This window comes from Crocodylus siamensis, chromosome 3 (assembly GCF_052110815.1).
Source record: "Crocodylus siamensis isolate JL-2025a chromosome 3, ASM5211081v1, whole genome shotgun sequence".
In the NCBI taxonomy this organism is placed as follows: Eukaryota; Metazoa; Chordata; order Crocodylia; family Crocodylidae; genus Crocodylus; species Crocodylus siamensis.
Genome location: NC_143397.1, coordinates 164,583,498 through 164,611,428, shown reverse-complemented (window position 1 = coordinate 164,611,428; position 27,931 = coordinate 164,583,498). Strand labels below are relative to the sequence as shown.

Here is a 27,931-nt window from a genome sequence, read left to right as displayed (position 1 = left end):
GAGTGGAGTGGAGGTTAATGTGGGAGAAAAGGGTGGAAAATGTTGGTTAAATGTAATTTGTCCTCCCAAAATCTCCCATCCTTTTCCCATATCCTATTTTCTGCTTCAGGAATATCCCCACTGACTCCATATGAATCCTTTCCTTACTGCAGTCTGTGGATTCCTGTGTTCACCTGCCTGCTTTTCTTTGTGGAGAACTAAGCCATGCACAATAGGCAGATCAAGGGGAAACACAGATATAATATACTGAGACAATAAAGGGATTAAGGTGTAGTTGAAGTAATCATTGTTAAGGAACCAGAAGCTATGAATGAGGGTTGTGATATGTAAGGATACTATTTACAAAATAATTTTTCAGCAAGGAAATTGAATACACTAGAACATCATTAATGGAGCTAAGATTAGAGTAACCTTTTTTAGAATATGGCTACTTGACCCCTGAAAAGTAAAAAATACAAAGTTAAATTACACGCTGACTCCTGCAATGCAATCTTAACTGTCAATTTTGAGCAGTACCCTAACATAACACTAACAAAAATGATTCTTCACGTTATTTTGGACTACCTTTAGAAACTTAGTATCTCGCATGGTGTTAAATTTTTTGTTTTACCTATAGGGCAAAACACTTAACAAGGAGCTACCTACACTAATACTGGACCTATCCCATACAAAGTGGATAAAAATCAATGATTTTTAAAAGGTAATTTAAATTTTTTTTTTAATTTAAATCAGGTTTTTTAAATTTTATTTTATTTATTAAAATTATTTAAAAATAAACCTATATATAGTTTTAATTTATGAGATGTTAAAGCTTAAAGATATCATCATGAATAGTATATAATTAGAAGTTATAATCCCTATTTGAGACAATATATTAATGCGACTTTTTTTAAAAAAGTGTTATAAATAGGTTACAACAGGCTATGGACTATGTTAGGGGCCCAATCTTATGGGGCTCCCAGAGGCTCCTCTATAGATTAGCAAAGATTAAAGAAAACCACTCTACCCAATGGGACTCAGTGCTCAGCCTAGAAGATCCCGTTAAGCATCTTTGTGATGCTTAGTTTCAGTTCTCAGATTGTGGACTTGTGTCTCCAGAGATAACATCCTTGTTAACAGCAGTTCGAGGAAATGAGAGAGAACAGACTTGATTACCTACCCATCAGCCCTTTTGTCTGTTTGCAAGTTTATGTACTGAGTCAAGCCCTTACCTCTGTCTAAAAGCACAAAGTTTCATGAAGTTAAATGAATAGAAGATTGTTGGGGGTGGAATAGATCTGGGCAAAGAGGAAGAGTCTGGAGATAAATGCAAGGAGATAGGGGCAGTAGAAACAAGAGAAACATTTTGAGCAGAATTTTGTTGAAATTGCAAAATACTTCTGCAACAACAACTTTGCAGCAGTTGCTTTGAAGAAAGCAGGAGGAACAGAACTAACTCTCCCACAAGACTGCAATGGAACTCAGTAGTAGCCTGTTTTAAGGAATATGTTGAGAACTGGCCTAATCTGATGACAATTTGTGAACACAATCATGACAAAAGAGATGGAATCGTCATAGCCAAAGTTTTCCACATTGGGCTAAAGAGAAATATAGAATGTATGCTGACTATCCTGAAGCCTATTTCCATAGCCTTGAACAAAGGTTATATCAAACAACAATAATGCATTTTTTATAGAAGACAATGATTAAATATAGGCTTCCTGACCAGTGATTGAAATCATTATTTAAATCAAATCCACCCCGACTCCACATACATCATCTCCAGGTTGTAACCTCTTTTTGCCCTGGTCAAGAGAACTCCTTCCAAGACAATAATTTCACTAAGTAGTTGCCTACATAGTAAAGTTGGTCATAAAACACTGTTCTGAAAAAAGAAGCATGTGAATTTAACATTAAATAACTATCGAATTTAGTTAAGAATATCTAGATATTCTCTACAATATCTAGAAAAGTATCTGTATGGACACTCTTAATCTAGAATAAGACCACTGACACATCAAATAAAAGTATTTGAGAAGTTATTCAGGGAAGGTACTTTTCCTGAATAATTCCATATGCAGACAAACCTTAGCCCTGGACACTACTGTCATGTATGCTGCCAGACTGTTAACAATCACCATTTTATGTTGCTTTATACATGTTATAAAACCTACAAAATTGTACATTGAAATAAGGCATACTTACTTGGTCATTGTTCTAATCTACTGCTTAGTAAAAATATGCTCCATTGAAAACACACCTGGTGTTCATACAGATATATTCTGAATTTCAAATACAGGCAGTCCTCAACTTGCAACGTTTTGAGTTATGTTTCGCACTTACGTTTATAAATTGACACCTTTTTCAACTTTATGATGTCAGTTTCGACTTTACAGTGCTTGATCTGATGCGACACCACACCAGTGAACAAGTTCGCTGTGTCACTCATTTCCCTGGAGAACAGCTGTCCAAATTCCCTTGGACGCTTTCTTTAAGGAAGCAGACAAGACTCCAGAAAAACCTGCAGCCAAGACTCGAGTATACTCCAGCCAAGAACCCTTCAAAAATCCAACCAAAAGCCTTTTAAAAAGTCCAGCAAAGTCACCTCAAATAAATCCTTCCAAATCAATGTGATTGCTATTTACAATGTAAATACATTAATGTAGCTATATTACTCATCTATAATTGATCAAGTATAAATTCTGGGGTATTTTTAGGGAAAATAGGGTATTGGGTCTTGGTTCAGGAACAAATCCCCATTTATAACATTGTTTCTTATGAGTAAATTGGTTCCAAGTTCCAACATTTCAACTTAAGATGTAGTTTTCAGGAACCAGTTGTGTTGCGAGGACTGCCTGTACGTGAAACAAACAAAAAATTCAATGGCACATTCTTAGTCATTGCTTATATTTACTTATTGTAGGTTTTTCAGGCTATGAATGGAACACTAGATCTTTTAGGCTGATGTGTAACACATGCTAGAAGGCTTCATCCAGCTACTCCTATACTCAGCCTAATAACTCATGATTAATGAAAGCGCTTCCATCCAGGTGTCCAGTCTTGATTTGAGAACATCAGGAGACTGGGAATCCATCTGATGGTAGTTAACTTAGCTGTCTCTCATATCAACTGTTCTCTGTGATTTCTGAAAGGTGGCATGCACCTTAACTTTAGTATTTCTTTATTTACAAAGGTTTTAGTTTAGTCACTCTCCATATTCCAAGAGGGTCAGGAGGCACCACTAGACAACCTTAACTCAACATTAACAAAATGCTGAAGCAATTTACTAAACATGAAGACCATCACATTGCCATCTTACAAATGTCTTATGTTGACACCTCATCTCTTCCTACCTCTCAAAAGATTCCAGACATTCGTGAGCTTTTTTTACATCATAAAAATATTGTCTGCCCCACTAGTGGTGATTTTTGTAAACCTTTTCCATGTTAGCAGACTTCAAAGAACTTGAACTGTTCAAAGAACTTCTTCAACTCCTATAAATGATAATCCAAACTTCAAAAACACATTTCACATTTGCTCAAATTAAAATTTATTTTTCATGGGCAAATGTGGTAATAGGGCAGGAAATAAGATCACTAGATCAATTACTGTGTGACTCTGTTCACCCTTACAATAGAGGTCAGCATGAGAAAAAAGACTGTTTATAGAAGCTAGCAGAAATAGATACTGAACGAATACAGACTTCAGTTCCATGATACAATTAAAATTGTTACAGCTTGAATGAAGTTCCTACTAGTTCCAAGGGAGACTCCATTAGCAGGGCAATATCAGGGAAAGATCCAGGGAAGGTTTGGGAAAAAGTAAGGGTCTCCAGCATTAAAAGTGAACCCTAGGTGTACATCTGTAATCTAATATCCTTGATTTGGATAACATGTAAGAACTGATGACTAAACCCAGGGGCACAGATTTTATATCCTTTAAAACCTGCAAGGAGGAAGAGATTAAATTGCTGAGGAACAGGAATTTCTTTCAATACCCAATTTGGGGTAACATCATCAAAATACATCAGGTACAGCTGCAACTCCCTAGGCTTTAGTAGAAATCCCTTGATTAAAAAAAAAAAGAAAAAAAAAAGTAACTTTGCTGTTCTATCAGCATGATTTGGAATGAACTAAAGAGGATTCAGCCAGAAGGTCCTGATGGTAGTAGTATCTTAGGAAATTCTCCTACACATCGTAAGCCAGGCACATTTGGTGGCCACAGGCTCAGTAATGAGACTTCTCTTATTCCACTTTCCACTAGCTATTCTGAGTAGGGGAAACAGTAGCCTATTTGCTATAAATGCAAAGGTCATGGCTACAGGTTGAGAGAGATAAACATAATACTCTCTAGTGAAAGAAGGGTCTGTGAAAGTTAGGACTTCAACACACTAGCAGTCAGTCTGACAGCTGAGTTACTTCAAAAGGAAACTGCTCTTTTTGGAGGTATACTGCTCAGAATTACAAGAGTAATTCCCCAGGTTTCTGAGTAGAGAGGAACCAGCTCTCAGTGGTTGTACACAGTAAGACCAACTATAATGGATTTGAATATACTTGTGAAACACAAGAGAGCTTCCAGATTTAAGAGGAACTAGAATCATCTCCCAAATTTTAGACAAGCTGATGCTCAAAGTTATTACTGATTACAGGTAAATCACTCTCCAGGATGAGAGATGGGCAGAAATAAGCATCCCAGTTCAAGCGCCTTACCTTTCTAACAAGGGCAACTGACCAAGCTGAGCACAGAAAGAAGGGACTCAAGATGCATGCTATGCAACACAACCAGGCAAAGAACAGATGCACCAATAAGAAAAAAAGGGAAGGATTTTCTCAGATAGAAGAACAGAATTCCACCAAGCCTGCACCAAGCCAGTGGAGGCAGAACTATGAAAGTGAATCATAACAAATACTTTAGCTAAAGTAATCCAGTGTGAATTACCTTAGCTAAAGGTACTTAACTGGAATAAGGGTAGGTGACAGAACCTGGAAGAATGTATAGACAGGTGTTTAAGAACCTCAAAAAGACAGACTTTGAACTTTTCTCAGTTGATCAAGAAACTGCCAGAAGATAGGTATCCCATGACTTTATGATATAATAAATCCAGAAATAGCACTGAAGGTGCTAAAATGAGTAGGTCTGAGACAAATATTAAACTGTACTTTCTCCTAACAGACTGGGCTCTACAATATTGGTGGAAAAAAAAAAAAATCACAGGTGGAAACCAGAAAACAAAAGAAACAAGGACCAGATCTGCAGTCCTCAACAGGATGCAGAAGAAAATCCAATGACTTGAATGACTATGAATGCATAGAAATGGTACCTATTTTTGATGAATTTCTGGATGCTTTGAGCTGTAAAAGAAAAGCAGATATCTGCATAAACAGTTTCACGACCACAGAATTTAATGGCTACAAATTTTAAATAAACTGGTTTTTATTTAAATACAAAAATATATACATTTTGTTTATAAATACATTCATTACAGTTTTATACAATTATTTCTGCCTTAATTCTCTTTTAAATACACACATTACAATATTCACTATCATCATCATACTAGCATTTTATCCAAAGTGAAACATTACATTTGAATGATTGCTAATAACGTGCCCTTCACAGATGCACATAGATGTTGTTTCAACACCGTAAAAAGTGTGACAATTATTTTTTTTTTTAAAGTACAGAACGGTATTTACAAGCAAACATGATCCAAACAGCACATGCAGATTCAGGATACGCAAACACTCGCACACGAACTGCAAGTCGGACTTGGTCTCCCCTACAACAGATTATTTCTTCACAGAAAGGGGACCTGTTTGATAACAATAAAATGTGAATAACCATGAGGTTTGAATGTTAGCTTTAAGCTAGCAAATTGTTATTAAAATCTTTAGTAAAAAAATAGGTAAATATTAATCATGATTGATGCAACACACATTTTTCAATAAAGTTAATGCATTAGGAGGTCTGACTTTTCGGACACTACTACAGAGCAACAGGACTATTTTTTAACTTAAAAGTCACTATCTGAAGTGAAATGAAGACTACTGCTGGACGGTACATCATGCCACTAAACAGCCTCCCACACCCCCAACAAGATGCAGTGTTATGTATTGCTGCCTTTAAACCAATTTTCAACCGGACAAGTGCTCATCCCCCAACACCAATTCAAATGTAAATGTTTTAGTAACACATCAATAACTACATTACTTCTTCTCCAAGACTGCCAACCACTACTTACTGTAGCAATAGCAACATTAGCAATTGGTACTAAGCAAAATACTGCTACTTACATTTATAAAGCAATCCCCCTTCCAAAAGTGCAGAAGGGGCAACAATCACAAAACAAGGACTCAAGGTGAAAAAAAAAGTAGGCAAACAAAATGCTCAATTGCTGTAGTTAGGAAACCCCTCTGAAAACCCAGGATTTCACATGTTTTTAAGAGAGAGAGATTAAATAAGATGATTCTGGGAGAAGCCAGTTCTAACACCACCTACTACAGATTTCACCCAGACTAACTAATCACTACTAACCTAGATTAGCGATTTAGAAGTGAAAAGCTCTATAACCCCATTACAAATTACCTATGCCAGTCAGTACTACTGCTAATTCCCACCACGATCCGCTGGCAGGGAAATTGGCTTCGTGGTCGGACCCAGAGGGTTGTGATTGATGGCAGTCACTCATCATGGTGCCCTGTGACCAGTGGGGTCCCTCAAGGCTCTGTCCTGGGACCCATACTGTTCAACATCTTCATTAACGATGTGGACATTGGAGTCAGGAGTGGACTGGCCAAGTTCGCCGAAGACACCAAACTTTGGGGCAAAGCATCCACGCCAGAAGATAGGCGGGTGATCCAGGCTGACCCGGACAAGCTCAGCAAATGGGCAGACGAGAACCTCATGGTGTTTAACACCAAAAAATGCAAGGTTCTCCACCTTGGGAGGAAAAACCTGTAGCACCCTTATAGGCTCGGCAGTGCTACGTTGGTTAGCACTACAGAAGAAAGAGACTTGGGGGTCATCATTGACCACAAGATGAACATGAGCCTGCAATGCGATGCTGCGGCCAGTAAAGCGACCAAAACGCTGGCTTGCATCCATAGATGCTTCTCGAGCAAATCCCGGGACGTCATTCTCCCCTTGTACTCGGCCTTGGTGAGGCCGCAGCTGGAGTACTGCATCCAGTTTGGGGCTCCACAATTCAAAAAGGATGTGGAGAAGCTTGAGAGAGTCCAGAGGAGAGCCACGCACATGATCAGAGGTCAGGAAAACAGATCTTACGATGACAGGCTGAGAGCCATGGGACTCTTTAGCCTGGAAAAGCGCAGGCTCAGGGGTGATCTGATGGCCACCTATAAGTTTATCAGGGGTGACCACCAGGATCTGGGGGAACGTCTGTTCACCAGAGCGCCCCAAGGGATGACGAGGTCGAACGGTCACAAACTCCTGCAAGACCGTTTCAGGCTGGACATAAGGAAGAATTTCTTTACTGTCCGAGCCCCCAAGATCTGGAACAGTCTGCCAGCGGAGGTGGTTCAAGCACCTACATTGAACACCTTCAAGAGTAAATTGGATGCTTATCTTGCTGGGATCCTATGAACCCAGCTGACTTCCTGCCCTTTGGGCAGGGGACTGGACTCGATGGTCTCCCGAGGTCCCTTCCAGCCCTAATGTCTATGAAATCTAATCATTCACTCGCATGATCAGGGGGCAGCAGGGCAGGCCTTATGAGGAAAGGCTACGGGACCTGAACCTGTTCAGCCTCCAAAAGAGAAAGCTGAGGGGGGATCTAGTGGCCTGTTACAAACTAGTCAGGGGGGACCAGCAGGCATTAGGGAAGTCCCTGTTCCCCCGAGCACCACCAGGAGTGACCAGGAATAATGGTCACAAGCTGGCAGAGGGTAAATTTAGGCTAGATATCAAGAGGCGCTACTTCATGGTCAGGGCGGCTAGGATCTGGAACCAACTTCCAAGAGAAGTGGTGCTGGCTCCTACCCTGGGGGTCTTTAGGAGGAGGCTAGATGTACACCTTGCTGGGGTCGTTTGACCCCAGTACTCTTTCGTGCCATGGCAGGGGGGGGTCGAACTAGATGATCTACTCAGGTCCCTTCCGACCCTAGAAACTATAGTTCATGTGCAATCCAATCCAATCCACATGGACAAGAAACAAATACAAAAAGTGTAAGGTTATTTTGTAATTTGTTAAATTTATACCTTAACCTTACCGAAGGCATGTAGCAAATGCTCTCCTGGCATTTCTGTACACAAAATGGATGGGAAACCCTTTAAATGTGTGACCATCAGGGACTGCTCTTCTTATAGCATCTTGAAACTCTTCATTTCCTGTAGAGATGCTTGTTGTACGTTCTAGTTCATAGGCTGCCAAAGCTGGTGACAAGAGATAGGACAGCTGGTCATCCCAAACTGTAGTAAGGCCAAGGTCCTATAAAATGGGATGTAAGATGAAGGTAATGATTAATTCATATGAAAGATGCTTTGTGTTCTTCAGTGGGGTTGTTCCTAGTAACCAAAAAATTAAATTGTGATCGAAGTCATTACATTAATGAATACAAACTAACTAGTGTAGTTTAAATCTGAAGGATTTACTGTCCTGAGCTTGTGTTGCATTGCTGTTTTCCACATGTATAAACAGCTATAGAGCAGTCTAAGATGAAGTATGAAAGCACATACTTGTAGCTAACTCTTTTTGATGAAAGACACCATATTCACATCATGTCAGCATACAATTGAATAGTTCATCAAAATTGAGATAGTCAATAGGAGAGATGAAAGGAATTAAAAGCAGGAGTTGCTTTTACAGGACCAGCCCTCAGAAATGAAGAAGCACGTAGCATGTAGTAAAACCTTTTTGAAAAATCTCACTCTCAGTAACCAGATCAGAGAGACATAGAATCCTTTTAGAACTTGGAAATTAAGCATTTTAGGAATTTCTGAAACAAAAGATCAGAGCAACATCCATCTTTATTCCTAACCACGTATCTCTGATTCCAAGTCAGAAGATTCAGTATGAACTGAAAACTCTTGGTACAGTTCATCAACACCCTGATTAGTTTGCTTATAGGCACTTTATAGTCCTGACCATATTTCTGCACTGACAAAATTTAAGGAAAAGTCTTCCTCAAGTTAATAGAAAGATGAGCCTAAGAGGGCTTAAATCAAGTATGCAATGTTTAGGAGGACTTCAAATGGAGAAATATGCACACTTTTAATAGGTATTAGTTAAAACATACAAAAAAGTAAAATGAAGACTTCTATACATCTCATAAAGGTTCAGATGAAAACACATGGCTTGTAGTATCTGTTGAAAGATGCATCTAATTTAAACTAATATTTCTGTAATAAACTGGCATTTGATTTTAAAAATGGTGTTTTCACATTTATAAGAGGAAAAAAAAATCAACTCTAGTACGCTGCAATATATAAAAATCAATTAAGGAGAATGCTAGCTTTTTTGAAGGACTGAGATCCTATAAACTGACATGCAAATAAAAGCAAGTACAAAATCTGAAATTATGTGATTACATTTTCCCAGGCATTTTTCCTTCAGTTTCATATACTACATGACAGCAAGCATGCACCTACTGAAGGGGACATGTGAAAAAGAAAGACCCCTTAAACCAAAATGCATGCCTCCAAACTTTCCAAAAAGATGATATAACAATCTGAAACTGGTTTACCTGGCAGACTAATTAAAACCACTAAAGAGTATTACCTTTCTGTATTCTGACACAAGTATCCTCAATTGTAATTCAATCTCATTGCTTGCTGCTGCAGCATCTATTGTGGAAGCACAGAGAGGAGGCAAAGGAGGAAGTGAAGTTGTGGCCCCTGGAGCACAAACAGATTTGATTGCTTCTTCACTCATTGGTTTCCATTTAGATTCATCATGCAAATCAAATGCACAGACTTCCACTGCATCAGAAGGCTGGCAGTTGGCTAGGAATGCTTGATTGTTGAAGATACAGCCTATTGTTCGATAAGGATACGTTGGCTTCGGCTGTTCAATAAGTGGAGGGTCATCTGGATGGATAGGACTGTGAATGTACCTATCAATTAAGAGAGACGTTTATTATAACAACAACAACAACAACAACTTTCATATTTTACTTTTTAAAAGATGCAAATATTTAGGTGGCAAAGACATACTAAGATTCTGCCCCTATGAAAAACTGTTGTACCATACATGAATTTCCTTTTCATAACTGAAATTTCTTATAAAAAAATTGCCATGTTTTGTGTAATACAAGCAAAAATGTTTTTTCGCCCCTTTCAGTCTAGATATTTATTTTCCAGCTTAAAATGTCAAGCATGGTCACTCAAGCAACTACTCAACTGACAGCAATTAAAATAACCTTTTCAACTGCATCAACAAATAACCAACACAGTTTCTTCCCTTCATTTATCAGATTTTCAGAAGAATAGTGCTTCACATGACAAAAAAATATAATATGCACAATAGAAAATGATCATTTAAATAAATAGAATAGCAATCAACCCCTTTCACAAAATGAAACATATTTTAATTCTTCAATTCATATCCATTTACCATCATTCACACTACCCTTCATTACAAAGCCACTGTTAACTTTACATAACACTTCTTAAAAAAATAAACAGGTAATAAATACACTTCTGTTTTTTAGCCATCACATTTTACAAATACATCAGTATGGGGCACATTGTTCAGGCAAAGGTGCACTGGTACAGGAAACCCTTGCTATTTGCGGGTTCAGCATTCGCAGTTTCAAATATGCGAATGCCGAACCCACATTTTAAATACACTTTATACACTTACAGGGGCTCCTTGGAAGCTCTGTGCTTGTCGCTGCCGGAGCCATGCCCCCCACCCCTCCCTGTGGTACTGCGTTCATGAATGCAGTGCCTTATTCGCAAATGGTGAGGGTCGCCTGTATATCATTATACAGTAAGCATAAACCAAAGTTAGCCTTTTGCAGTTTTCTTCTGAGGCAAGTTACATAGTCTGAGATTAATAAGTAAATCAAAATCATTAGGGAGTCCATGATTCAAGAGATGTGTGTCTTATTGTGCTAACAGAGGTACATTGGAATAGCTTAGAAGCTACTATTGATATCAAGAGGAGACTGGACAGATATTTGGCTGGGGTGATATGATCCTGGCACCCATTCCTGGGGCAGGGGGTCGTACCTGATGATCTGTTTAGGTCACTTCCAACCCTAAGTACTATGATACTATGATATCTAGTTAGGAAAATCCTCAATATTGTAAATCCTATTTAAAAAAAAACATATCCATGACACTTTATGGACTAAATATATATATTACAGCTTAGTTCATCTGTCTGTTTGTGCTTAATGTTCTTGGGGGTGTGGCTCCTGGCAGAGTGTTGCTTCAGCTAGTGCTGCATCAAGAATGATGGGCGGGGCAGGATGGAGTGCCACCACCCACCACCCCATGTCACCACCGCCTCCCAGGAGCAGGGGGAAGCTTCCATGCGGCGGCTACCCCCCACCACTCTGCGCTGCTTCTACTCCACATCTGGGTGCGTGCAAGCTTCCCCCACTCCTCTGCTCCTGGGAAGCAGTGGTGGTGAAGAGCAGGGGTGGGGCGGGCGGTGGCGTGGGGCTGGATGCAGGGAGGAGGCTGGATGCGGTGGGGCAGGTGTGTGCGGCTGGATGCAGGCAGCAGCAACGTGGGGTGGTGGGTGGCAGCCACCGCATGCAAGCTTCCCCCCTGCTCCTGGGAGGCGGTGGTGCCATGGGGTGGTGGGTGCCTGCCCCCCAGGTCATTTTTGACAGGCAATTTGCTAGTATATATATAATAATTTAAATTTACCCAATTCCCAGTGAAAAAACAGCAACATGCAACACCAAGGAAATGGTGTATGAACACTCCTTTTCTTGCCTCTGTATTAAAGACTCCTGCCACCATTCACATTATCTTAACTGGGTATCACTATAAATGATCCAGTGTATTTAATGGAAAATTACAAAAATTGCCCAGTAAATACATTTTAAATAAAAAAAAATGTTATTAATACTGTAAAAAAAATGTTTAGTTGATTTTTAAAATCAAGGACAGTCAGCAGTGGGGTGCAAGACCGACTAATTGTCAACAGCATTTTAATTTTTGAATTTTGTATTTTTTATTTTACTGAAAAAGTCTAGGAAGAGGAAACCTATACATCTTCTTAATATTTGAAAAATGGACTAATCACAGAAGAGTTGCAAAGGCAAGAGAAAGAAAATGCAAATTCTGCAAGCTCTTAACAGACTGCAGAGAAACCTCCGTTCCTCAAAAACTAATGGAGTAGGCACTTGGCTCAGCAAAACTAATTAACTGAGAATATTTACTAAAGTTATAGATAAAGGGCTGGCAACCATTTGCCACTGTGGCCCACTACTTGCGACCCAGCTCAAAACATGGGCTACAACCCCATATCCGATGACCATCAGATGCTGTGAAGGGAAGAAATAAAGTAGGGCAAGCACTGGGAGCCCGGGAGTACCCAGAGAGAATACAATGAACAGGGCAGGCTATAGGATCTGGGGAATGCCTCCTCTGTTCCTGTGGCTGGAAAATACTGTCAATTCACTAAGCTGCTGCAGGCCCGATCTTGTCTATTCACTAGCCAGATCGGGCTCATGGCCCACAGGTTGCTGACCTCTGCTCTAGATGAGCAAGTAGTTCAAATAATAATACGGCAAGTAATAGTAGGGCAAGCTGACTGACCTAAAACAATGCAGGACAGAAGAAATGACTTATTTAGAGCAAGCCAGTAAAAAGGATTGCTGTACCAGAGTCCAGACTGGAATTTTACTTAAGAATATTTGGCAAAGATGAACAGTGATGGATTTTCACATGTTCTTGTGCCAAATTTAAAACGTTCTACATTCTTCATACCTGGCAGCAAGTGACATGTTTGAGCATCCACTTGCATCATAACACAAAACCAGCAGTGACTGTTATACCACAATCTACTCTGGACATTCCCAAAATAAATTTAAATTCTGGAAGCCACAGCACTTCAGCAGACCATGAACTTTCTTAGCTCAATTTAAGAACTCAAAGTTTGAGCCACTTAGATAAGAGTTCAATTTTAGTATTTTAGGCCACTGCTTGGGTCACCATCCTATATGCTCTATTTATGTTGGAGGACAAAAATAATAAATTAAAGTTAAAAGTAAATAAAAAAATAATTAAAAAAAAAATAATAATGAGACCTTAACTCCTTTACATTGCTTACCCACCTGTGTCCTGTTAAACTCTCCCAAAAAGTGATGATTCCATCAGTTCCACAAGTCATTACCCATGCGTGAGGGACTGCTTTTGCTTTTGTTCCTACACAAACAAAGGCTTTTAATCCATAACCAAGGAGAAGGCTACATAAAAGGTTAGCATGATCTTCACAGTCACCCTAGAAAGTGAACATATTAATTAAATAAGTAGTTTAACATGTATGAAGACAAGGCTTTCAATCACGATTTAACAGGTAATTGTTTAATTATTTTTCAAGAGCTATATTTATAGGACAGTAAGGCAAGGTCACAAGTTAACTTGACAGCATCTCAACTCCATTCCAGGAACACTATTACTGATGTGGGACCAGGAGATGTACTGACCTGTATCTTCTCATGGAAGAATATAAAGGTGGCATCAGGTTCATTTGTAATATGGATACCTGGCCACCAAGTGTAGGCTGAGGACCATACCCACAGCTCATTTTATAGACATGCTTTTATAAATAGAGACTGAAGACAGAAAAAAAATCCATCCACCTGACTGTTTTTATTTTTCTATAATGAGTATTGTTTCCTTTCCTTCTAGCCAAGGTATGCTGTAAATTTAAGTTTTATTTCAATTTTACATGATTTTAAAGCAGAATGCAGTTTATGAGAAAATTCTCATTTATTTCTTGATTCACATTCTGGTTATGAATATTGATGAGGATTTCTGTTAATATTATTTTGGAAACGCTTTAAAAAACAAAATACAATCTGCAACATCAGGTGCCTTCAGGAGTACTTCAAAATATATACATTAAATACAGGCAAATATCTGATGAAAATATAACAAATTATGTTACTGTTTCACAGAGCATAGCTAATAATTAAGGGTATCTACAGTTTAAAAATCAGAAATCAAAAAGAGTTTCAAGTTTAAATTTCCAAGCATTTTTTGACAATAACATTCTTAAGCAACTAACTTATGTTACTTATATACATGCAAGAAGTAGACATCAGTGGGTAGTCTGGCTTCTTTTTCTTCCTTACATATTATGCACTCTCCATTGAAAACAGAAAATTTTGTTATATATTGTAGTGGAGTAGGAGTTCTGTACTCATGACAGTCCAGGGAATACGCAAGAAAAAAGTCTGCAACCCTCTGGCTAACATAAAACTAAGTGCACAAGCCATTGAATGCTGTATCTGGTATTTAGGCTTAAGATGATCCTGCTTCTTTGTCACACCAGAGGAAAGGTACTTTGTGCCCACAAGTTTGTCTAACATCCATCTCTTCCAACTATACCGGGGCAGGCAAAGTTCGGCCAACAGGCCAGATCTGGCCAGCAGTGAACTCCTTTTCCCAGCAGCCCTTGCTCATGTGGCTGGGCTGGTTTCCACGGAGACCCCAGCAGCATCCGTACAGGGCCAGCCCCATAAAGACTGGCAGTTAGCAGCAGTGCCAGCCTCTTCCAGGTGAGGTTGCTGTGCTGTGGGCAGGAGTGGGGTGGGCTCAGCTGCTGCCGCCTGTTCGTGGTGGACAGCGGCACTACTGCCCCCTCCAACCTCCCACTAGCACCGTCCCTGCTGGCAGGGTGGGGAGCTGCTCTGGAGCCGGCCTGGGATCTTGTGGCAGTGACAGCGTGGTCCAGAGCTAGGACAAAGCTGTGCTCTGCAGCCTGCATGCCCAGGCAGGGGCGTGCAGACAGTGGATCACAGCTCTGCCCCAGCTCCAGACAGTGCCATCACTGCCACAAGATCTCAACCGGGCTGGCAGCAGCTCTGCACCCTGCTGTGCACACTGCCAGCGCTGCTGGGGCTTGTCCCCATGGAAACCCCAGCCTCACACTATCACAGTGTGGCTGCTGTTGGGGGGTCTCCATGGAAACTGGCCCCAGGCAGGTAGGGGCTGCTGGAAAATGGGAGTCTGGCCTCCAGCCAGATCTGCCATTTTGCCCATCCCTGACCCATATAGTTGGTCCAATAAAAAAGTTATTACCAAAGAAACCTTACTTCTTGCATATTCCCTGGAACACCAGAGGTACAATAACATTCCTATTATAGAGATTACATATATTTATATTTAATGATAGACAAAATACAGCATATATAATCCCTATTAGTCCAATTTCTGTATATCACAAATTAAATTTAAAAAGATTTTTCAACATATACCACTTCCATACTTTTGTCTGTATTGTCTTACATAAAACTAGGCCATTATACCTTGTTTCTACATAGAAAAGCGAGAAGGGTGCACCACTGTTCTTGTTTACCACTTCCTCCTCCAATGACAGGAGCTCTTTCATAACCGAGGACACTGACAAATCTTGCAGCTTGTCTAGGTGTGTCCAGCAATCGGCCTGCTCGAAGTGGCCTGATATAAGAACATACTGGACGGTTTATCCTGTTTTCATCCTAAACATTAAAATATTATGACAAATGATAAGTAATCGAAGTTCCCAATAAAAGAAAAACAGCTTTGTTCTTTTTTGGGGGAATCAATGACTCCACAGCAAAGAAGTAAACTGTGCAACTGACCTAGAACTTTTACTTAAAAAACTATGCAAAGCACACTCTTAAGGAAAAAAAATACCATTCCTTTTATCTCATTTTAAAACCTTTTTAGAAAAAAAGTAAAATAGAAGATAAAAGGAAATTAAATGAATTTATTACTGATAAAAATTAATAAGCTGATAGTCTTTAAATCTGTGGAACAGATATCAAGTACTTGCTATCCTAGCTTCAACTTTCTCTGTCCTACTGACTAAAACAAGTTCAGTCTCCATGCTCAGTCAATCCCTGACCAATCCATGACTGGTAACAAGGGTGCCAATTGCAACACTAGTTTTAGACAGCAATTTTTATTTACCTATTTTTTAACAAAACGTGCATTCATGAAAGTTTCTGGGAGAAACAAATGAAAAATAAATTGTTCAAACTTCTAATTATAGCAATACAAGTGAACAAAAATGGAAGAAAATTAAGAGACCAAGAACACTGTTATTATTATTATAAATTTTAGCTTTTATGTAAACCATGACCAGCTCATTTTAAAGACCTACAAAACAGCTATGACAGCAGTAAACTTTTAGAATACTACAGAACAGAGCTAGATTTAAGCTACTCCAAGTCTGTATTCTACTTCCACAGCATTTCAATGTATAAACTTAACAGTGATCTATATTAATTGACAACTGATTTAAATCAAATTAAGTAGATGTTATTAATCCTTAGAATTTCCTCAAATTTTCCAATAAACAGAATTAGAAGAAATTTCTGATTCTATCATTTTGTTTTTCTGCAAAAGAATGCCAGTCTCTTCAAAGTTTTTAAAATTCTTCCAGGTAACAATATTTCAGCCATAACACAGCCAAATAAAGCTACCAATAACTTATTAAAAAACAACAATCACCACCACCACCAAACAAACACTATAAAACCTCCTACAATAACTCCACAAGTCCTCAATTTGGTACCTAAATTACAAAATATCTATTTTAAGACTATTTTTAACAGGTTAGACATTTGTGTTTGTTTTTTTAAAGGGGTGCAGCTGCAAGGTTTTTATGTTCTGAAAAAGCTGTTAGTTACTAAGCACCCAAAACTGCCCATTTTAGGCCCCTGTCAATTGCAATTTTGCAGAAGCTGAAGAATGGAGAAAGGAGAGAATATTACATTGGGGTGGGAAAGGAGAAAATGTGTTTCTAACATGTTAAGTCAGCTTAAGAAAAGCAGTGGCTGTTTGAAATGGACTGGACTCATGAAGGAAATGAATTACTAGAGATCACAATTATTATTCACACATATACTTTTATGTCATGTAGAGCTGGACTGTTATGGACATGTATAGACATTAATTTCTAAGGAATTCTTACCAGCAGAAAGATCAGGCCAGGGGCTGGAATGTACACAGGGGAGCTCTCCAGGCAGGACGCACAGGAGGGCTGCTCCTTGGGCCACCCCTGCCCTGAGGGGAACCCATTATTTGAAATCCTGTCCTCTCCCCTACCTGGGAAGGGAGGAGGTTGTCAATAGGCAGGCCCCTCCCTTTTACATTGCCTTGCGTACCACATAGATAGCTTCCCTGCACCTGCATTCTGGCACCCTGGCTCTTAAATTACTGAGTGTGCTACCCAGCTAAGCAATACATGCAGCATTTAAAGCTTGAAGGGCCGTGGACCAGGGTGGGGGATAGCTTCCTAATACCCATTTCCTGTTCCCCAGGGCTTGGCAAACCCCACTCCTACTGCCCAGCTGGAACACATGAACACTTACATAAAAACAGTAAACTCTATTTGTAGTCTATATACATAACTAAAAACACCTTGAAGTAGTTGTAAACAGGTGGTCCACATTTTTTAGCTGAATTTACAAACCTGTGCAAAAATCTTTACCAGCCTTGTGTTATGTGAAGACCTGATCTGCAGGTATTCTCTCCACCACTGTTTAGCATACACAAGAAACAAACGTTCTTTTTCTGCTGTTTTCTGGTGTTCTAAAGCAAGCTGCAATTAAAATATATTTATTTTCTTTTAATATTCTTGGTAGAGATGCCAGAAGACTCTACCCTGTCAATATTGCCCCCCCATTTTTCTTTAAGAGGTGGCATCATCTCCCAAAGTTCTTTAAAAACAATCTTAATATTTATAACAGTCCTGCAAGTGCTACAAGGTAATCTTATTTAGGATTAGGAAATAAAATGGGAAATATTTTCTAGTAGTTAATGAAAAACATATTGTTTGGTTTCTTTTTTGAAGACTAATACACCAAAAGTTTCACTAGATTTGTCTTCATAACCAAAGTTGACTGCATATACTTTTTTTTTTTTTAAAAGAACAAACATACAATCAAACCTGCGTGCGCCTTTATGCCAGTACTTATCAGCTTTTGGGATTGACAGGCTAGTTGCTGTTGTGATTACATAGATTTTCAGTAGGAAGCAACAGATGTAGTAAGATACATAATATATCTAACATGTAATATTATCCTAAGAAAAAGAAATGCCCTGAAACAACTTTACTTTACATTTTTGCTTGGCAGTGTTATGACTCACAAGAAAATTACTTCAATAACACTATTTTCCCACATACATGCTTTAATTCTTGCATGACAGTGCAGCAGCTGTTGCTAAGTATTAAGGCAGCCGAGGGAATCTGTTGACTAGTTCTACCCTCCACAGTTGTTATTGATAATTTCTCTTTTTAATGGTCTTGATATTCCACTAATAAAGTTAACATTTGAGGTCTAATCTGCTGTCTGCTAGCTGGTCCTGGTCTCTCTCCTCCTGTTTCACAGTCCTGGAGACTTTTTAGCTTAGAGGAGGGCAAAATGGTGGATCTGGCCTGTGGCCAGACTCCATTTCCCAGCAGCCCCTGCCTACACCACTTTGTTGGTTTCCATAGAGACCCCAGCAGCAGCTGTGACAGTGCAGGGGCCAGGGTTTCCATGGAGACCTGCCCCAGCAGTACTGGCAGGGCACACAGCTGGGCAGAGAGCTGCTCTGGGGCCAGGATCTTGTGGCAGTGACAGCATGGTCTAGAGCTGGGGCAGAGCCATGATCCACTGCATGCACACCCCTACCCAGCATCGTTTTTCAACATGAATACTCTAGGACAATTTATATTCTTCTCTGGCATTGCATTTTTAAACAACTACTTGTAAACAGGAAAGTGAATTTAAAAAACACCATAAATACCCGCTCTGCTCCAGAATACAACGGGTATAAATTAGAAATTACTTACCTGAGTATTAATTATTTCCTGGGACAGTATCTTATTCAGCTGTGGATACATTTCAAGTCTGATGTTTAAGACTCCAACAGAAACTTTTGATTCTGTACCTTTGAAGCACAATATTAATCAGTCCACTGAGAAATCTAGGGTCATTTAACACCACCCCCGCCTCCAGTCCTACCCCCACCATCCAGCTATCTGAGAGCAAACGCACAGAAATATTCCCTGCATTCCCCCTCCAACTGTGTCACATTCAAGGTTAAAAACAAGAAGAAATGTGTGCTTCCTACATGCCGAATAATGAGACAAAAGGTTAAAGTTTTGTGTGCCTCTTATTTGGATTGCACAAACACTGTAAAACCCCAACTGAAGTTCAGAGACCCATTACACTAGATGTACAAACAGAATGAAAAAGAACTACTACCCAAGAGAGCTCACTATTTAGAAGTATAATCTGATAAAATATCTGGAACAAACACATGGAAAAATGCAGAGAAGAGTGTAAGAGATGACAGTGGAAAGTAAAATATAAACAACAGTCTCAGATAATCTAGCTGTATCAAATGGTAGTATCTACAAAATAAATCAAGTGCATCCAAGCAGCATAAAAATTAGCAGGTTCACTGATTTTGACATTTAATTAAAACAACAAAAACATCTACTAAACTAACTACAAGATTGAAACACACTTTTGATATAACATGCAGTCCCATATAATACAAAGGAAATGAAAGTGTAGTTTTTTATGTAGCAATCCTACGCAAATCCAGTTTTATTTTAAAAACACTTAGGGAAAATATTAGCATCATGCTTTTTTTAAATTTAATTAAAACCACAGAACTTTACTGGAAATGATAAATCAACAGGAGGACGGACTACTTTCCCTTCAACTAGATTCTAGGTTTTACTCACTGGAGTCTTTACTACACCAGCAGTGCTCAACCCCTGGCTCGCAGCCCCATGTCATCTGGTCCATGGAGCTCTACACAGATCTGGAAACTTAGTGGTAGGAGAGTGGTGGCACTGCTCCCTTACCACCAAATTTCAGAACATGTGAGAAGCCCAGGGCCCTGCACACTGGATTGGGTGCTCAATCCCACTGAGCAGGGTCAGGTGGGAGCAGCACCAGGCTCCAGGACCCAATCGTGGCACCCAGGTGGCTGGGAGGGAGTGGTGCCAAGCACGTGGGACCGAATCCCAAATGTTCAGGGATACACTCCTAGGGACCAGTCCTTTAGAATATATAGTGAATTCTCTGGTAGAGCTAGGACTGGAAATCATGGTCTTCTCCCTCCTGGGTCTGTGCATGGTTAGACTAAAGAGCCTCAAGAATTCACCTATTACCTCTGTAGCATCCAAAAAGGTACAGGGCAAAGAGAAAGGAGAAAAAGGTCTGTGATGTGAGTTAGAACCTCAGTGCATCACACACCAACTAGCAGGAGGCTAATACAGAACAGAAAGCCCCTTATTTAGGGTTCAAGGACAGCAACCTGCTAGAAATCCAGCACATTTCTCTTCAAAAGAAAGCAAAAAAATGGGCTTTTCAGTAAAGCACTGGCCAGAGACCCTTTTTGTTGATAGATTACTTCATCTTTTGGAGATCTATATTTCTGGCAACTTACACGACAGAACAGATATGAATGGGAAATTCCACTTCCCATTCACCACAGAAAAGAATTTAGAATTCAATTTTTGTTTTTTGCCTAAAGAAGATCTGATCACAGATTTCATGGAATTTACTATAATATTTCCTTGTCATATGTTTATTAGTAAAATCATGATGGACAGTGTAAATCTTGGTATTGTCATTATAACTTTAATGTTAAATCTTACCTACACCCAGGAGTTCTACCGCAATATTTGTTATTCTGTTCTCTGCAACAAGGGCAGATCGCCACTCCAGGAAGTAGGATGCTATGAGTGATGTCTCACCAAACATGTCTGTTTTGATCAGGACCATATGCACTGGATCGCATATAGATAACATAGTGGTTGCATCCATCATCTTACTTCCATCACCTGCCATTTTGTAACAATAAAAAACAAGAGCAAGAATGCTGTAATTAGGATAATACAGTGATTGAATTATTTTTACAAGCTTGCATTTAAATTGCCTTAGAGAGAACATGCCATTAAACCCCTCAATGTTTTTTAAATTTTGCATGGGTCATATTTACTCAATTCCAAGACAAGGTTTTCCCCTATACAACCTGGGGAAAATGAAGCCTTGTCTTAGAATTGAGTATTAAGTAAAAATGCAATACTTGCAGGCAATGCTGAGCCCTGTATTACTCCCTGGTTCCATGTTAATTCCCTACCCATGGCTCTAGTTCCATCTTGGATTCTACTGCTTCCTGGCTCAGTGCACAGCCAGAGAGCAGCACGGGACCCACTGCTGATTCCCTCACCACTGTCTGGCTGTATGCTGGGATCTGTGCTGCTTCCTGGCTCCACGTCAATTCCCCTACTGCTTCCCTGCTCATTAGGGAGCCAGGGAGCAGCACACAACCCAGGAAGGAACTAAAGAGTGACTAGGGAATCAGTACAGACCCAGGAAGCAGCAGGACCCCATGTGAAGCCAGAGAGCAGAAAGGGTATGAGCACTGAGACCTGTGCTGCTTTCTGGCTCCATGCTGAGCCAGGGATCAGTGCAGAACCCAGCATGCAGCCAGAGGGGCAAGGGACCCAGTACAGAGCCAGGGGACACTTGCCTCCTCACCACTCGCCTTCCTCCTGCTGCTTTCCAATAATTAGATTCCATCTATGGAACTGGCAAAATGTATACTGTTCCATGTGCAGAATCTAATGAGGGGCGGGGATCATCTTAAATTTGAAGTCATTGGGGATTCAGGTCAATACAGTATTTAGAAGTAGTCAGGTCTGGCCGCTCTTAAGAGACATAGAGCCCATGTACAAAGGGCTCAGAGACAGATAATGATTAAATCATGGAAAGACATGCACATGGGTAAAGAATGAAGAGACTAAGAGTTCTGTATACAAAGACCACAAATGGGAACAGACAAGATACAAAGACAGAGAAAATGAATACTGTATTTGACAGAAAATAAAGTTCAGACGCAGCATATTTGGCCATTCAAATAATATAAAAACAAGGATAATCAAATGTTTCTGTTTTCATTCTTTTATCTCACCACAGCAGGAACCCACTGCTCCAAGTCATATTTGAAGAAAGAACTTAGTAGTATTGAAATATTAGACACTTACAATGAACTTTAACTACTTTTAGCTATTTTTTTTAAGTAGCAAGCTATTATGCATCTACTCACAAACCAGCTACTAAAAGCTAAAGATTAGGAGGCATCATTCTCTATTAAGTTATTCCACTCTCTCAGGAAGTTTCTAACATCACCTACTGAAACATTTGGTAATGAAATAGATGAACCAGTTCTCTGATTTAGTATAAAAAAATCTGCATTATTACATTACTATACGTCTCTGTATGTTTACAGAACCTTCATGTATTGCTTCACCATGACAAAACATATCATTCACTGTATTTGCACCTAACAATATGACTATTTAATATTTTCCATTAGAAAATGGAGTTTGTTCTCCCTGAACAATATGATAGTCTTTTTGGGCTTAAAACAGGCAGGCAAGGCACAGACCTATCCCTGCATGCCTTTAGTCTCTACATATCTTATTTTACTGGGGTGCTAAATTAATCTGATCCAAGAGTGTCTGGGCCAGTCTATGGTGCAGGCCAGGCAGTGAGTCAGCCAGCTTACAAGTTCAGTCCAGAAGGGCACCATGTATAGTGAGCTCCCTGTGCCTGCCCCCTATGTTACAGGCAGTACACACTGGCCTTGGTGCTGCTTTCAGTGGCTGTGGCCCAAGGAGATGGCATGAGGTACATGTTACATGAGACTCCCTGCTGAACTGCACCGGCAAGTTGGTTCCAGGGCCAGTTCAGGCTGTGCCACAGTCAGCATGCAGGACTGGTCTGGCAGGCTGCTGCATGCAGCACACAACCTTTGCTGGCCCCTAGTGCTTCAGGCAGCTCCCTCAGCACCAGGTCCAGTCCACGTGCCACAGGCAGCATAAGCCCAGTGCACACTACACACAGAGCACAGGGTGGACCCAGCACCATAGGCACTGCACATGGCATGCAGCACCCTGCCAGACCATTTCTTAGCAATGGCTCCAGGGCCAGCCCACATGGAGCCACAGGCCATCTGTGCACACCAGAGCCAGTGCACAGGGCTGGTCCAGCAGGGTGCTGCATACAGTCTGTGCCATGTGCCAGCCCCCGTGCCACATGCAGCGCACACAGTGCCCTGTAGTGTGCTGGCTGGTTTCAGCCTGCACACTCCAGCCAGTACAAGCCCCAGAGTAGGGCCAGCCTATGCTGCATGTGGCACAGGGAGCCCGCATAGGGTGCACACTGCATGTAGCACTCCACTGGACTGATCTTGTGCACAGGTTCTGGCACAACCCAATCCGGAGCAGCCCCAGGATCAGCATGCAGGGTTATTCCAAGCACAGGTGCTTGCAAGCAAAGCACACCCCAGACCAGCACCCTGTGCCATAAGCAGTATCCGTGGTACCTGGATCAGCCCATGGGCCAAACCAGTTCTATATGCTGCACAGGGTATGTAGAGTCAGTCTGAGACACACAGGCCATATCATATGGCTCTAAAGGCCAGATCCAGCCTGCATGTTTGACATTCCCTCTTATTAAAGATTAGAGGAAAAATATTATTTCTGAGATTTTTCAAAAGTGTAAAATCTTGCCCATTAAATTCCTTTTACAGCCTACATGTATTTGTGCCGCCTAAATTACCACATTCCTTCTGTACTCATAAGTGCAAGGAATCAGCGTACGAGACTGCTGTACCAAAAGCTACTACCAAGGACACACAAAAAGGTGGCTACCACTTGTATAGACAAGCTAATATAAATTATGCACACTGACAACCTCAAAAATAATCTAATCTGTCTACATTTTCTAATCCTGAAAGGACAAACATATGTGGAAAATTACTGTAAAAGTCTAACTTTTCCAACTAAAAATCACAATAACACCAATGTAGTTTTGAAAAATGATTGCATCAGAGAGCAGCAACTTTCACTTGCATAAGCCAGTTATCTATCATAATATCAGCATCTCAAAACAGCTCTGCAAGGTAAGCACAACATATGGCACTTATTTTTAAGCTTGGAGTTTTTCTTACCTAGGCTATCCTTGTGGACTTCAAGTAAAAAACCATCATGAAAGTCTGGTTCACAGGCACACGGGACAGGCTTAGAACGGAATCGTTGGTTTCGAAAAAGTAAATACAGAGTGAAGGTAGAACACGTTTGGCCAGGCAAGGGTTCAGGTTCTTGTAGATGTTCCAGAAAAGCTTTTCCACCCAAAACCTGAAGGTAAAGATACCTCCGTGTTGGGTCAATATTAGCTGCAAAGTGTAGCAACAAATGTGAAGAAACTGCTAACCGGTCTTAAGAAATGTTTTCAAATCATCACTCAACTAATAAAAGATCAAAACAAGAAAATCTCCCCCAAAGATGCCTGAAAAAATCCATAAAAATGTATATTAAAGAAATATGGCAAATGTTTAAATGTATGATAAATATTGAGGGTTTCTGCTGTTTGCCTACTGACACTATTCTGTTATTTACGCTCTTCTATTTAATCTAAATAAACAGAAAAACATCTCATCTTCTGAAACTTATATACACTCCAAATACACATTAGAAATTTAGTAATTAAATAATATCCTATAACCAAATTTTCATCTCTCACAGAACTATGATCCAAATACTAAAATTTACAAAAACATACTTTTCTTCAGTACTGGTGGTTGTCTGTCAACAAAATGGGTAGATGGCTTGGGATCTAAGGTCACTTCTTGGTCATTAATATCCTGGAATGATAGTTAAACATTTTTAAGGAGCCACGTTAAGAAACGTTATTTCTTAAAGATTCTTGGCAGTTTCTGAAACCTGAAAATCCCACACCTCTCTGCCACCCTACCACACAATGTTTGAACTACCACCCTTCTAGTAATTGGACTTATTAGTTCAGCATTGACTTTAGAATAAAAGTTAAAATAATTTGTAGAAGTGCACCGATACATCGGTTCAATATCGGATCTGCATTGATATAAAGAAAATTGGAAATCATCCTGAAGTGGCCAATAATTGATCGTGCATGTGCCAACATGCAGGCAGTGAGCAGCATAAGCCCAGGAGCTTGGACAGCTGCATCCAGCTGTTAAGTCTGGTGTGGTGGAAGGGGAAGGGGGAGAGAAGTGGCATGGGTGGGCAGACCTCTGGCCCCTGAGGTGAGGGAGTGTAGACCTATGCCCCCTCAGGTGAGAATAGGTGCTGCCCAGCTGGGGTGAGCATGGGATAGAGCCATGGCTCATCCAGGTGCGGGGGGGAGGGGCCAGCTCCCACTGCTGTGCACCACTTGTCCGGCAGCTCGTCCCATCACTGCTTCAACTGCTCAGCCCCAGCTCGTAGCTGCAGCCCACCCTGCCGCACACAGATCCGGGGGCACATTCACATGCTGCCCACCCCCAGACAAGCAGCAGGAGCCACTGGATGAACCGCTGGACGAGCAGCATGCAGCAGCAGAAGCCTTGCCCCATCCATTCCCGGATGAGCTGCAGCTCAGTCCCGTGCCTGCCCCAGCCACAGCCCCACTCCTTCCCTCACCATGGGGGGGGGGGGGGGTGTCTTGATTTGCGCCCCCCAACAGACTTACCAGCTGGACTCAACTATACTGGAAATCAGATCAGTATTGGCCAATATGCCTCTTTAAAAATCAGCTATTGGTATCGGCCCTTAAAATGTCTAATTGGTGCATCTCTACTAATTTGTCAACAATACACCAGAAATTAATAAAGCCAACATAAGCGACACTGGGCTAAAATGAGTTTTCACTGCCTATTGAAAGAATTTTAACAATGCCAAGATGAACAAAGTGCAAACATTTCCCTTTTCAAAATGTACTCACAGTTACCACTTTAAGTTCCTTCATAACATCATCAATGATTCCTCTTCGTCTCAGAGCTTTCATCAGATCATCTGTGGATAACTGCTGATGCTCGGGCACTATCTCATCACGTATGGTCTCAGCAAGAACTTCTCGGATCCTTCCATGGACATCCATCTAGAAGACAAAAACTTCTATGACCTGCTGTCCAATGCTCATTAGGATAGCATTCCTACGTTAATCAAATAAGTTATAACCCTCAATGAGCATCTAATACCATAGAGCAGTGGTGCTCAACCTTTTTGTCCAGTTGGCTAGCTGGGTAGAGCCTAGTTTATCTGTGGGCCAGATGCAGCTGGCGGACTCAATCCAGCATCCAGGATGAGTGCAGTCAGGCTCCATCTAGTCACACAGGAGAGGAGCCCAGCCCTTGAAGGGGAGAAAGGGGGCTTGCCTAGACCCAGCTCCATGGGGGGGAAGGGGGTGCAGCTGAGCCCTAGTGCACATCTGCAAGGTTTGGGAATTTAGCAGTAATGGAGGGTGGCCACGCTCTCCTGCCACCCAAATTCCACACCAGTGGGGAGCCCTGCAGGCTGAATATCATGGCTGCCTGGACTGCAGGTTGAGCACCCCTGTTCTCAAACTACATGCTTCAAAGAGGCATGCCGGGATATTAAAAACATTACAATCCCCTAAGAATAAACCACAATCAAACAGGAAGGCAGCAACAGGGCAGGATCCACTGTCACAAATGTGGAAGGAATTGGTCCTTGCTGCTTTCCTGGGGCAGAGGAAACCAGAGTAGCCCCATCTATTACACAGACCATGGCCTCGCTGTTACCTTTAACATCCTTATCAAGTGGTAGGTAGAAGGGTGCTCATTTGGCAGCAGGTGCACAGCCAAAACCACTCATGCCACCAAAAATAAACAAAACACTCAATGGAGCGCATACTAAGAACACCCCAGAGAAGCGCTGGCTGCCTTGCCTGAGGCAGGCAAGGGTACTAGGCCTGCTGTGCTGTGCCAGAGCTGAGAGTAGTCTCCTGCGGGGTTTAGATGATGGTTTGTACAGGCTAGTTTGGATAGGGAGTCGCCTTCCTCAGGTCGACCTCTGGAGGCCCTTGCCAGCCCTACAAGCACCTTGAAGGAGGCCAGATGGTGCAGGTGGCCAGAGGGATCCTTGCCCTGGCTCTTCAGAGGCTTCTCCACGTGGCCCCTCTGCTTCCAACAGCTCAGGCACACCTGCCCGCCACCTCGTAGGGCCTGAGACAGGAGTGCAGCATGGCCAAGCGTACAATAATTATTGTATTCGTACAATAGTTTCAACCTTTCTGCAACATAAGTCAGTAATAGTAAGTGTTCAAAATGTACAACCATTTTTTGGGCAGCTTGTTGATGCAGCACACGCAAAACCCAAGTCACTCCCAGACAATCTTAACAGACTTTTGGGTTTGCAGTCAGCACTTTCTTGTAACTGCTTGCCTTGAAATAAACAAATGCTTCCACTTGGATAACCCAGGTCTTGGTCACTCACTCACCCACTGGCACCTTATCCAGAGTAACAGAAAATAAATAATAAGAAAAAATATTTGCATCCATTTCCGTGTACGATAGCTTTTCAGCAAATACAATCATTTCGCGCTTGCAATACAATTATTTCACATTTAGGAGCTGGGAGCGCGTCCAGCGCCAGCCGGGACCGACAGCCCCGCGCCCGCACCCCCCGGACACCTTGGCGAGCTGCTGTCGGATGATCTGCTTCAGCTCCGAGGCCTTGTCCGGCGACAGAGCCATGACACAACCCCACACCTGCCTCGCGGAGCCGCCGGCAGCCGCTGCGACTGGGCCCCGACCTGCCCCCACGCGGCCACGCCCCCTGCAAGCCCCCAACAGCCGTTTCCAACGGCCCGGCCAGGGCGGGAGGCTGCTCGCTCAGCTGCCTGACGGAGAGCCCCCGCCGCCACCCGGGACTGGCACCCCCGGCTCAGCCCGCTCGGGGGCTCCGGCAGCCGCGCGGTCCCTGTAG

The 27,931-nt window shown here is 41.4% G+C and overlaps 1 protein-coding gene across 4 annotated transcripts; it reads right to left on the bottom strand.

Annotated features, from left to right (window-relative positions):
* Window positions 1-5,404: 5,404 nt before the first annotated feature.
* Window positions 5,405-27,841, bottom strand: CEP76 (centrosomal protein 76). 4 transcript variants are annotated; one of them, XM_090039627.1, is made up of 12 exons: window positions 27,637-27,841; window positions 25,926-26,081; window positions 24,747-24,828; window positions 24,136-24,360; window positions 20,774-20,959; window positions 18,950-19,047; window positions 17,585-17,713; window positions 15,432-15,623; window positions 13,233-13,399; window positions 9,716-10,049; window positions 8,208-8,425; window positions 5,405-5,791 (listed from the first exon to the last, which is right to left on the bottom strand). In XM_090039627.1, the coding sequence occupies exons 1-12, from the start codon at window positions 27,697-27,699 to the stop codon at window positions 5,653-5,655; spliced, it is 1,989 nt and encodes a 662-aa protein (XP_089895753.1). In that variant the 5' UTR covers window positions 27,700-27,841; the 3' UTR covers window positions 5,405-5,652. The 4 variants fall into 4 exon arrangements, with proteins under 4 accessions (XP_089895753.1, XP_089895755.1, XP_089895756.1 ...); XM_090039629.1 differs by lacking the exon at window positions 27,637-27,841 and adding an exon at window positions 27,277-27,606; XM_090039630.1 differs by lacking the exon at window positions 17,585-17,713.
* Window positions 27,842-27,931: the final 90 nt, after the last annotated feature.